General features: G+C 42.1%; 1 protein-coding gene across 1 annotated transcript in view; it reads left to right on the forward strand.

The window, feature by feature from the left end:
* The window catches only part of Hsdl2 (hydroxysteroid dehydrogenase like 2), a 43,951-nt gene that overhangs the window by 7,493 nt on the left and 23,141 nt on the right, over positions 1-13,317 (forward strand). Inside the window, exons 2-6 of the mRNA XM_021627680.2 lie at positions 5,854-6,017; positions 6,921-7,019; positions 8,141-8,255; positions 10,972-11,075; positions 12,753-12,851. Coding sequence (XP_021483355.1) covers positions 5,854-6,017; positions 6,921-7,019; positions 8,141-8,255; positions 10,972-11,075; positions 12,753-12,851 — 581 coding nt within the window. The remainder of the gene's footprint in view (positions 1-5,853; positions 6,018-6,920; positions 7,020-8,140; positions 8,256-10,971; positions 11,076-12,752; positions 12,852-13,317) is intronic.

The following is a 13,317-nucleotide window of genomic DNA, read 5'->3' on the forward strand; positions in this document are numbered from 1 at the left end:
ACTCTGTTGAAGAGATATGGAGAGAGTGGGCAGCCTTGCCTTGTCCCTGATTTCAGTGTGATTGATTTACATTTCTCTCCATTGAATTTGATGCTGGCTATAGGCTTGCTGTATATTGCCTTCACTAAGTTTAGGTAAGTGCCTTGTATCCCCGAGCTCTCCAGGACTTTAAACATGAATGGGTGTTGGATTTTGTCAAATGCTTTTTCAGCATCTAAGGAGATGATCATGTGTTTTTTCTCCTTCAGTTAGTTTATATGGTGGATTACATTGATGGATTTCCGTATATTGAACCACCCCTGCATACGTGGACTGAAGCCTACTTGGTCCTAGTGGATGATATCTTTGATGTGTTCTTGGGTTTGGTTTGTGAGTATTTTGTTGAGTATTTTTGCATCAATATTCATAAGGGAGATTGGCCTGAAATTCTCTTTCTTTGTTGGGTCTTCGTGAGTTTTAGGTACCAAGGTGACTGTGGCTTCATAGAATGAGTTTAGTGATGTTCCTTCTGTTTCTATTTTGTGGAATAGTTTGAAGAGTATTAGTGTTAGCTCTTCTTTGAAGGTCTGGTAGAATTCTGCGCTGAAATCATCTGGCCCTAGGCTTTTTTAAATTTTTTAATTTTTTTATTTTTTGATGGGAGACTTTTGATGACCACTTCTATTTCCTTGGGGGATATAGGACTATTTAGTTCATTTACCTGGTCTTGATTCTACTTTGATAAGTGGAATTGATCCAGAAAATTGTCCATTTCATTTAGATTTTCAAATCTTGTGTGTTTTGAAGTAAGACCTAATGATTGTTTGGATTTCCTCGGTGTCTGTTGTTATGGCCCCCTTTTTATTTCTGATTTTGTTGATTTGGATAGTGCCTCTTCACCTTTTAGTTAGTTTGGCTAGGGGTTTGTCTATATTGTTAATCTTCTCAAAGAACCAGCTCTTGGTTTCATTGATTCTTTTAATTGTTCAAGCTGTACTATAGAGTAACAGTTATAAAAACTGCATGGTACTGGCATAGAAACAGAATGGTGGATCAATGGAATCGAATAGAACCAGAAATAAAGCCACACACTTATGGACACCTGATCTTTGACAAAGATGCCAAAACCACACAATGGAAAAAAGCATCTTCAACAAATGGTGCTGGTCTAACTGGATAGCTATATGTAGAAAAATGCAAATAGATTCATACTTACCACCCTGCACAAAACTAAAATCCACGTGGATCAAGGACCTCAACATAAAACTAGACACCCTAAATCTGTTAGAAGAAAAAGTGGGGAAGAGCCTTGAGCTCATTGACACAGGAGACAACTTCCTGAACAGAACACCACCAGAACAGGCTCTAAGATCTACAATCAATAAATGGGACCTCATGAAACTGAAAAGCTTCTGTAAAGCAAAGGACACTGTCATCAGAACAGAACAAGAGCCTATGGATTGGGAAAGGATATTCACAAATCCTATATCTGACAGAGGGCTAATATCCAGAATATGTAAATAACTCAAGAAGTTAAACAGCAACAAACCAAGTAATCCAATTAAAAAACAGAGAATTCTCAATAGAGGAATATCGAATGGCAGAGAAACACTTAAAGAAATACTCGACATCCTTAGTCATCAGGGAAATGCAAATCAAAATGACCCTGACATTTCACCTTACACCCATCAGAATGGCTAAGATGAAGAATTCAAGTGACAATATATGCTGGAGAGGATGTGGAGAAAGGGGAACCCTCCTCCATTGCTGGTGGGAATGTAAACTTGTACAACCACTTTGTAAATCAATCTTGTGCTTTCTCAGACAATTAGGAATAGTGCTACCTCAAGACCCAGCTGTACCACTCCTAGGAATATATCCAAAAGATGCTCAAGTACACAACAAGGACATTTGCTCAATCGTGTTCGTAGCAGCTTTATTTGTAATAGCCAGAATCTGGAAACAACCTAGATATCCCTCAGTTGAGGAATGGTTACAGAAATTGTGGTCCATTTATACAATGGAATACTACTCAGCAATGAAAAACAAGGACATCATGACATTTGCAGGCAGATAGTGGTACCTAGAAAAGATCATCCTGAGTGAGGTAACCCACAAGCAGAAAGACACTCATGGTATACACTCACTTATAAGTGGATATTAGACATATAATATAGGATAATCATACTAAAATCTGTACACCTAAAGGAGCTAAGCAAGGAGGATGACCCTGGGTAAGATGCTCAATCTTCATTCAGAAAGGCAAATGGGATGGACATCGGAAGAAGGTAAAAATAAGGAACAAGACAGGAGCCTACCACAGAGGGCCCCTGGAAGACTACCCAGCAGGGTATTAAAGCAGATGCTGAGACTCATAACCAAGCTTTGGGCAGAGTGCAAGGAATCTTATGAAAGAAGGGGGAGACAGAAAGACCTAGAAGGGACAGGAGCTCCATAGGAGAGCAACAGAACCAAAAGATCTGGGCCCAGGGGTCTTTTCTGAGACTGATACTCCAATCAAGGACTGTCCATTCATGGAGATAACCTGGACCCCTTGCACAGAGGTAGTCCGTGTCAGCTCAGTCTCCAAATGGGCTCCCTAATAATGGGAGCAAGGGCTGTCTCTGACATGAACTCAGTGGCTGGCTCTTTGATGGAGCAGCCTGACCAGGCCACACAGGAAGACTATGAAAGACAGTCTTGATGACACCTCATAGGCTAGGGTCAGATGAAAGGGGAGGAGGTCCTCCACTATCAGTGGACTGGGGAAGGGGCATGGGAGGAGATGAGGGAAGGAAGGAGGGTGGGATTGGAAGGGGATGAGGGTGGGGGCTATAGCTAGGATACAAAGTGAATAAATTGTAATAAATAAATATATTAATAATATGTAAATAAATATAAATATATTAAAAAAACATTAAGACTATGGAGGATGTCTTGTTTTCAAACCATAACAGAGAAAAGTGGACTGGTGGCTTCTGTTTCTTGCTTGGATAGTAAGAACACCAGTGTTTATTTATTTATTTTTTTTAGGTTTTATATGCTCATTTTATATATGCTTTTTGTATCTTTACTATATTTTACTAAAAATCACTTTTCTTTCTCTTTTCCACTTTTCTACTTTGGTTTCATCCAAGTGATTTATGATGATTTGAGTGACAGTATTCCTCAGAAGCTTAGCTTTTGTCTCCTTGTTCCCCAGGAGGTAGTACTCTTTGAGTAGGTTTAGGCTATGTAGAATTGTTGAAGGAAGTATGAGGCCTCAGAACCAAGCTGTCATCCCCAGTTTGGACTCTCTGCCTCCTACTTGTAGTTAAGATGTGAGTTCCCAGGTTGCAGCCAGCAGGCCTACCTGCTGCCACTCTTCCCTGCTGTGATGGCGATGGAGTCTGTCTTTCCCTCTGGCACCAGGGACCAAATAGACCCTTCCTCTTTTATAAGTTGCTTTGGTCATGGTATTTTGTCACAGCAATAGAAAAGTAACTAAGAAGACACGATTCCTTATTTCAAAACCACCTCTGCCTGCACCTACAATGTCTTACTTCAGTGTGATCTGCCAGGACCACAGGAGCCTTCTGCTCCTTAGGTAGCAAAGTCATCTCTCTTGTTACCACTTTTCTTGTTGTCACCTAATAGCAGATTAAATAGAAGATCTGAGGTTAAGATGGAAGGTATCTTAGTTTGGGTTTCTATTGCTGTAAAGAGACACCATGACCCTGGCAACTCTTATAAAGGAAAACATTTAATTGGGGTTGGCTTAGAGTTTCAGAGGCTTAGTCTGTTGTCATCATGGTGGTAAACATGACATCATTCATGCAGACATGGTGCTGGAGAAGGAGCTGAGAGGTCTACATCTGGATTGGCAGGAAATGAATGGGGCAAATTAGGCCTGGCTTTAGCTTCTGCCTCCAGAGTGACACACTTTCTTCAACAATGTCACACCTACTCCAACAAGACCATACCTCCAATAGTGCCAGACCTTATGAACCGACGGGCCATTTCCATTGAAACTACCACATAAGGTATGGAGAATGAAAGGGCAGCTAGGGATGTCAGGATATTTGAATCAGGGCCATTTCTAGTCTGCCTGTTCTCACTCCCTTTAGGCTTGATCAGCAGCGCCACTGAGATGTAATTCTTGTAGCAATCAGTCAGTGGCTCTGCATTGTGCATGCAAAATACCATCACCACCTTTTTTTTTAATTTTTTTTCCTCTAGAGAGGGTTTCTCTGTGTAGGCTTGGCTGTCCTAGAACTCACTCTGTAGACCAGGCTGGCCTGAAACTCAGAGATCCACCTGCCTCTGCCTCCCAAGTGCTGGGATTAAAGGCGTGTGTCATCAATGCCCAGCAATCTAAAACCAGAAGGATGCTCCTACCTCTGACCTGTCAGCTCCCAACCCTCCCACTCATGATCTAGGCACTCACTGATCTTGAGTCTCTACAGGTTTGACTGTTCTGTCCATACCATGTCATTGAGTTTTAATAATGTGATCTGTGTGATTGCTTTCTTTTTCTTACTGTTTGTCCATACTGTAGTAGTCTTACTACAGTATTATATCTGTATTATATATACTATATTATAGTATATCTTACTACAGTATTTCATTACTGAATAGTAGTCAATACTGAACAGTACTTTGGGGGTAAACTACTTACATTATCCATTCATTAGTTGATCCATATTTGGGATTTTCCCACTCTACCTTTTTTTAAATTTATTTATTATGTATACATGGTTCTATCTGCACATCAGAAGAGGTTGTGAGCCACCATGTCGGTGCTGGGAATTGAACTCAGGACCTCTGGAAGAACAGCTAGTGCTCTTAACCTCTGAGCCATCTAGCCATCTAGCCATCCAGCACCTCTACCTACTTTTTTAGAGAATTTTTTTGAGAATGTTTTGTTTTGTTTTAAGATTTATTATTTATTATGCATATTTGCATGTATACCTGCAAGCCAGAAGAGGGCACAAGATTTCATTATAGGTGGATGTGAGCCACCATGTGGTTGCTGGGAATTGAACTCATGGCCTCTGGAAGAAGAGCCAGTGCTCTTAACCTCTGAGCCATCTCTCCAGCCCTCCAGCAGCAAGTATTATATATTTATTCTAGAAAACTTAAAAGTACTATAGAATGTAAAGGATAATAACAATTTATGTGTAAGTCTACCACTTTCAAATAAGCCTTGTTGGCTGGCATGGTGTTCGTGCCTGTAATCCCAACACTTGGCTGGTAGGAGCCGGAGGACTCGGGGATCAAGGCTAACCTGTTCTGCATGAGACTGTATCCAAACAACAACAAATCCAAAAATCTCAGGGCTGGGGGTGAGTCTGCGGATAAAAGCGCTTGTTGTGTAAGCCTGAGGCCTTGAGCTCAAATCCCAGCTGCCCTGTAGGGAAAGCTGGACATGGGCGCACTAGGCTGTAGCCCTGACTGTCACGGGAGGGAAGAGGAGCTGTAGGCTAGGTTATAGCCCAGCCCCACGTTCGCTAGAGACCTTGTCTCAGGAGGTTAGAGAGGAGTGCTTAGAGAAGGGCACCTGCGGTGATCCTCTGGTCTCTGTTCATCACTTAGGCATGTACCTTCTCGCACACATGCATCCTATGCACCACACACAGCCTTGTTAACACCTTTTCTACTGAAAAAAATTGCGCGTCGTCTTAAGGTTTACTTTGTATTTGAACAGATTCTCTTTGCCAGATCTCAGTAAGACTGGACAACCGCAGTTCATTAATAACTTACCAGTCATGCGCAGTGGTAATGAAGTGGGTTGTTAGCTGTCAGATGGGGTACAGACGACGTCATGAAAATGTGTATGAGCTGGTATAAATATAACAGTGAACTTTCTAACATGCTCACCTCTGCTCTGTTTAGGAAGCTAGCAGGATGCACAGTTTTTATCACAGGGGCGAGCCGAGGCATTGGCAAAGCTATTGCATTGAAAGCAGCGAAGGATGGAGCAAATATTGTTATTGCTGCGAAGACTACACAGACACACCCGAGACTTCTGGGCACAATCTACACTGCTGCTCAAGAGAGTGAGTGTGCCAGCCGCTGCTTCTTAGGCTGTCTTTAAAGCACCTTCCGTACAGGGCTTGCTGTAGAGTTTGGTGTAAGCTCTTTGAAATTGCATGTAGGGCCAGTGAGACGGCTCAGCAGGTAAAGAAAGGTGCCCGGTACCAAGCCTGACACCCTAAGCCCGGTCCCCGAACCTACACCGTGGAAAGAACTGGTGTTTGCAAGTCGTCCCCCGACCTGGACGCCCTTGTCATAGCATGCACACACGGCAAAATAAACTAAGTAAATGGTGCGCACACCTTTACCCCCGCGCTCGGGGGGCCTCTGTGAGCCCCAGGCCAGCCTGCCCGCAGAGCGAGAGCCAGGCCGGCCTGCCCGCAGAGCGAGAGCCAGGCCAGCCACGGCCACACAGACCCTGTCTCAGAAAACAAGGGGAGAATTGTACACCTAAAGAAGTATTTATGTTGTTACCGTAGAGGGGGAGTGCTGACCAGTTTTTCACCTCTAGCTCTTTTGAGGATTATGAGAAAGTCTAACTAAATCATGGCTCTAGGGCCGGAGTATGAAGGCCCTGGGTTCCATTCCCTAAGACAGTTATTTTTGGGTGGGAGGTGGAGTAGAGCGGAAGTGAAGACATTTGAGGGCAAGGTGGAGTGAGCGTTGGAATTGCTTTTAGATGCATCTAGTTGGGTGCAGTGCCCTTTAGCCCGTGTGTCTGCCTGTGCGCTGTGTTCGTGCCTGGCACCCGCGGAGCCCTGGCTGCTCTGAAGCTGATAGTTAGTCTGTCCGTTAGGGCTGTGATTCCTTGTAATTTATATCGACGTCTCCGGAAATGGGAACCTTTTTATTTATGTTTTAACGATCGTTGCATCAGAATGAAGGTGTGATTCTAAATACTTAGCGCTCTGTTTCCTTCTCTGTAGTTGAAGCAGCTGGAGGAAAGGCCTTGCCATGTGTTGTTGACGTGAGAGATGAACAGCAAATCAACAGTGCGGTGGAAAAAGCTGTCAAGAAATTCGGAGGTAGTCCCTTTATTCTGAAATAAGTATTAAACATTGGTAAAAATATAGATGTAAGGAGCTCCAGTGGACTGTCTTTGCTGTTTTTACCCTGTACCTGCATACCTGTGATAAATGATACATAGACCAGACCCAGTCAGAGATAACATCAGGGGAATGGAGCAGTGAGAACGTGTCGTGCAGTGAAGGTTGTGTGACTGGAGTCTCTTCCTTTCTGCTGTAACCTGCAGTTTTGGGAACACAACTCACTGAGGCAAACTGGTCTATAGCCTGAGTTTCCTGTAACTCCTTCACAAGTCCCAAACAGTTCTTCTCACCTTAGATGTAATTATCACCCTCTGCATACAGGTTTTTCACCGAAGTAGAGAACTTTTACCTTCTCACTGCAATTTTCATTTAATGCATATAACTGAAAACAAGATATATTGCATATACGTAGAAACTGGACAGAGTACACAGAAATTGGGATTATTTTAGATTTGTGTGTGTGTGTGTGTGTGTGTGTGTGTGAGAGAGAGAGAGAGAGTGTGAGTGTGTATTTCTGTGTGTGTCTGAGTCACTAAAGTCTTGTTTGGGATTTGAAACTCAAGATCATTCTCTTTCCCAAGTTTCCAAGACGAGAAAGGAGCCCTTCCCTTTAAGAAAGGAGTTTTGTGGAGAGAGAGAGTAGTATGCTTGGAAAGGTTGTGGGTCCTGGAGAGTATTAGAGGATTTGGCCCAAGGTTCCTGGAGTCAGTGAGAGAAGGACTTAAGGGCTGAAGCTACAGCTTGTAAGAACTAAGCCTCCTTGCAGTTTTCCAGAGAGCTCTGGTAACTGGCTCTATCTCCACTGTGCCAGTGAAAAATCAGAAGGTGCCATTTTGAAAGGGTGACTGGGTCTGGCATTTGTATAGGTCAGTTATATAGTCTTAAATGTGTATGTTATAGACCTATATGACTTTATATATGTATATATATGTATATGTGTGTATATTATGTATGCATGTATGTATTTATGAGTCAGCTGAGGGATCAACCATAGAGAGGAAATGTTTTGTGTGTGAGAGAGATAAAGGAGAGAGGGAGAGAGATAAAGGTAAAAATTCTGACTTTCATTAAAGTGGAACTGTTTCCTTTGGAAATAGGAATTGATATTTTGGTGAACAATGCCAGTGCTATTAGCTTGACCAATACATTGGATACTCCTACAAAGAGAGTGGACTTGATGATGAATGTGAACACCAGGGGCACCTATCTTACGTGAGTCACCAACAAGAGTGTGGGGATGTTGTGTTCTCAGAGAATGTACCTACATATAAACAGGTGGGGCCAGACAGTTTAAAATCTACTACTTATAGTTACCGACCTAATTCAGCTAATGATATTAGTATCTGTCCTAGTTAGGGCCCTGTTGCTGTGCTGAAACACCGTGGCCGAAAGCAAGTTAGAGAGAGAAGCATTTATTGGCTTACCCTTCCACATCCTAGTCCATCATTGAAGGGAGTCAGGACAGGAACTCAGACAGGACAGGAATGTGGAAGCCAGGAAGTGATGCAGAGGCCGTGGAGCGGTGCTGCTTGCTGGCTTTCTCGGTTGCTTTCTTCTAGATCCAAGACCACTAGCCCAGGGGTGGTATTACCCACAACGTACTGGATTCTCCCCTATCAATCACTAATTAAGAAAATGCACTCCAGGTTTCCATACGGCCTGATTCTGTGGAGGCATTTCCTTAACTCAGCGTCCCTCCTCTCAGGTGATGTTAGCTTATGTTAAGTTGATATAAAACTGGCCAGTACAATATCTAACTGTGGTGCTGGGAGTTTCAGTGTGATGTATAAGACAGAGTTTGTTGTTATGAAAACTGGGATGTGGGATATGTAATGTTGATGGCCCTGCTTGTTAGCAAAGGCAAGGTTTGTCCAATCAATCGCAGGAAAGCTGATGTTTGCTATGTAAATGAGAGGAGCTCCTTCCTCTGAGTGCAAGGTTCGGTCTTATTGCTAGAATGGACTGAGTTTTGTTTTTGTTTTTTCTAATGATTGAAGTACAGTTTCAGTTTTAATGAAAATCAGCTATAATATTGTTTGCCTGTCCTCCTTTTACCCTTGTGAAAGTGAAACAGTGTGGGCATGAAAAACAGTTTATACCAAAACTCTGTAGTGGTGTTGATTGTATTGGTGTCTAAAGTTAAGAACATGCTAGAGTGATCGGGGGTGACGACACATGCCTTTAATCCTAGTACTTGGGAGGCTGAGACAGGTAGATCTCTGAGTTCAAGGCAGTCTGGTTTACAGAGGGAGGTCCAAAACAACCAGAGCTATACAGAGAAACCTTATCTCAAGAAACCAAAAAGAAAAAAAAGTTGGAATTGGTAACAGAGTTTTGTATTTAGAAATAATAACAACAACATAATAATAACGATGATAATAATAATGATGTTGATGATAATAATAATAGTAAATTGACCTAAAAGAAGAATGGCTTAGTTCACAATCTTCTTCTTTTTTTTTTTTCTTTTTAATTTCAGTGCTAGAGTTTGGACCTTATGCATTATGCCTTATGCATCGTAGGCAGATGCTTTACCACTGAACTATAGCCCCAACCTCAAGAATTTCTTCTGTTGTACTTTTGAGACAGGTCTCTGTATGCAGTTTAGGTTGGCTTGGAATTTGGCAATCCTCCTGCCTCAGCCTCGTGAATGCTGGAATTAGTCATGCACTGCCACACTTGATGCTCTTAGATGTCCTTGAATGTGCAATAAACCTATAACTGAGCTACAATATGTTAATATGTTGTTTTGCTATATGATGTTATGACTTTAATACCTAAAATTGTGAAAATATTGGATATAGATCTTTGGTAAAATAAAGAATGTGTTTTAACAAGCAGTTAAAAATAAAATTAGACTTGGATGGTGGTGCACACCTTTACTTCCGACACTTGGGAGGCAGAGGCAGGTGGGTCTCTGTGAGTTTGGAGTCAGATTGGTTTACAGAGTGAGTTCCAGAACAGCTAGGGCAACACAGTTTTGAAAAAACAAACAAATAAGTAGCCCTCATGGGGGCGCGTATGTATAATCTCAATACGCTGGAGGGAAAGGCAGGAGAATTGCTCCCTGTTAGAGGCTAGACTGGGCTACATAGTGAATTTTAGGCCAACTTGACCTATACAGTGAAATTCTGTCTCAAAAAGCAAAAAGATCTGGGGGTGGTGGCTCACGGCTGTAATCCCAGCACTCAGGGAGGCAGAAGTAGGTGGATCTCTGTGAGTTTGAGGCCAGCCTAGTCTACAGAGCGAGTCCAGGACAGCCAAGGCTACACAGAGAAACCCTGTCTCAAAAAACCAAAACAAACAAAAAAAATAAACAAAACAAAAGCAAAAAGAAAAACAGTAATAAAAACCAAACCTCTAAATTATTTTACCAGTCCAAAGTGTGATGTGCCTTTGGAAGAGACATGTGGCCCTACACATGGCAGCGTTTTATCCCGTCTAGCATACACACTGTCTGAAGCATCTCGTTTGAATCTGTGGTTCAGTCCTACACGGCAGTTGTTACCTTAGAGTGACAATTCTAGAACTGGAAAGCTGAGTGACCCAGTGACATACAATGGGGCAGAAGCAGGATTTGAACCTATGATTGTCTGATAAGTGTATTAACTGAGTCTGAAGATTCTGAGTGTGTGTTGAGGTGGGAGAATTTGAGACAGTCATGGTTGAAAATACATCCTCAGTTGAGTGTAAAGCTAATATAGAAAAGGATTTAATTTTTTTCCACCAAGCAGATCATGTGGTCAGGACATGAAGCATGATCTCAAAGCATGAAAATCAGTTTCTTGCATTATCTTCATTCTAGAAAAAACAAAAGTAGTCTACAGACAAGCTGTACCAAACAGATCACTGAGCAAATACAGTTGCTCCATGGAAGTACTTTAAAATGTAAGCTATTAGTCTGACTTCTGCTTTCTTCCATTTTCAGATCCAAAGCATGTATTCCTTTTTTAAAAAAGAGCAAGATCGCTCATATTCTCAACCTCAGCCCACCCCTGAACCTAAATCCACTGTGGTTCAAGCAGCACTGTGGTAAGTGTTAGCTGAGGGCATAGGTCATTTGACTAATTTGTTTTGAATTCATCAGTGTAGTTATTATATAATCACAATCAGGATGTGCTAATTAATATTGAATGTTCTGTTATGCCAGTGATCCAGAAAATAAATTCTTAATCATTTATCTGTAATGCAAATTTTTGAAGTTGCACTTGATATAATTCACAGGTCTTAATGAATTTTGGCAAATATGTATACCTGTGTAACTATTACTCAAGTTATGATATGAATTTCCACCATCTTTCATGTCTCAGTAGGTGTGCTGTTTGCATGTTCACTAATAAAGTTAGTTGAAAATAGCTATGGAATACCTTACTTTTCAAAACAAAGGAATGATGTAAGACAAATGTAGGTAGCTAGAGCTATGTGGTCCACCTCCCTTAAAGTCGTAGCAGATGCTTAGCTCTTAGGCTAATTTACTCACATTTAGGAAGGCCCTGAGACTGAAAGTTGTGCTCTAGTTGATGAGGTTAAGTGAATTGGAAGCCTTTATTTTTTTAAATTATATGTGTGTGTCTCTGTGTGGGTAAGTGCCTGTGAGTTCAGGTGCCCTCAATGGCCAGAGGCGTCAGATCCCCTGGAGCCGGAGTGACAGGCAGTTGTGTGCCTAGCAATCAAACTCAGGTTCTCAGTGAGAATGGTATGCATGTAACTGCTGAACCGTCTAGTCCCTGGTACTTTTATTTTGTGGTGCTGGAATTGAAATTCAGGCCTCACAAATGCTAAGCACTTATTCTACCACTGAGCCACACCATACCTGTGGTGTTGATTTGTGAGTGAAACTTCCTCTGTAAATAATCACGCCCATTCTTTGCTTGTTTGTTTGCTTGCTTTGTTTTTGAGACAGGGTCTTACTATGTAGTTCTGGCTGTCCTGGAACTCACTATGTAGACCAGGCTAGCCTTGAATTCACAGAGAGATCCACCTGCCTCTGCCTCCCAAGTCCTGTGCCCAGAATACCCATTTTTTAAACAGTTATGGGTGGAAGCATATGGCAGTATCCCAGCACATAGGAGACTGAGGCAGGAGCACTGGCAATTGAGTAGCGCTAAGATACATAGTGAGGTACTATCTCAAGAAAGAAACAAGAAAAGAAAAAGAAAACATTAATATAATGAAATATTAGGATGGAAATAAGACACCTCTGATCAATTACTTTCTTAAAAACAATTGTTTTAAAACAGAACATTTAGAGTTAAAAGCATTATCTGCTCTTGCAGAAGGCTCAAGTTTGGTTCCTAGCACTCACGTCAGGCAGCTCACAACTGCCTGTAACACCAGCCCAGGGACATCTGAAGCTCTAGTATCCCCAGGCACTTAGTGGCGCACACATGTGTGCCCACATGCGTATGCACGTGCTCACACACACACACACACACACACACACACACAGATGTATTCATAACTAACCATAATAGCGTCCTTAAAACATATTTGCTCAGATGTTGTGAACTATAATCCCAGTGCTTGGGAGGCTGAGGCAGGAGAATCAGGAGTTCATAATCATTCTTTTCTATGTAGAGAATTGTCATGTATATTCTGTATTGTGAAAATAATTGTCAAAACTATCAGGGAGAAAAGAGTGACAGAAAACTGGTTGTTTCTACTCAAAAATTAGTTTCTCAACTTTTTGTGGTTTGTGGTTTCTTTCAGCTTATACCATTGCCAAATATGGCATGTCTATGTGTGTGCTTGGAATGGCAGAAGAATTTAGAGGTGAAGTTGCAGTCAATGCCTTATGGCCTAAAACAGGTTTGTACTTAGAAGAAACTGCTTAATTAGATCTGCATCCTTCTTCCACACCGTGTGCAAACCCTAAGTTAGTGTCTCGCTAACCTTAGGGGAGCACTCCCCAGTGAGCTAACTCTGCAGCCCTCTTACTGACATCCTGTGAAACAGCTCAGGTCACCTGAATCTTTTGGGAAATAAGGTCAGCTGTTTTCTGTGGAGCATAAACAGCCTTGCCGTCCATCCTCCAGCCTTGACATCATTGCAGCAGCTATGATGGGAGTGTGGCGCTAGAACAGGAGAGTCTCATGAAAGCCACCGAAGTGTTTTCAGCAAGTTCTTTTCAATTGTTGAGATTGAAAGGCTTGTTGAAGAAGCGGTAGTTGCAGGTAGGCATGTGACCATGCCTGTAGTCCCAGCTACTCCGCAGGCTGAGGCAGAAGCGTCGTCATTCAAGCACAGGAGTCAATGGGTAGTATGGCAAAAGGTA

Source organism: Meriones unguiculatus, chromosome 3 (assembly GCF_030254825.1).
Source record: "Meriones unguiculatus strain TT.TT164.6M chromosome 3, Bangor_MerUng_6.1, whole genome shotgun sequence".
NCBI classification, from domain to species: Eukaryota; Metazoa; Chordata; class Mammalia; order Rodentia; family Muridae; genus Meriones; species Meriones unguiculatus.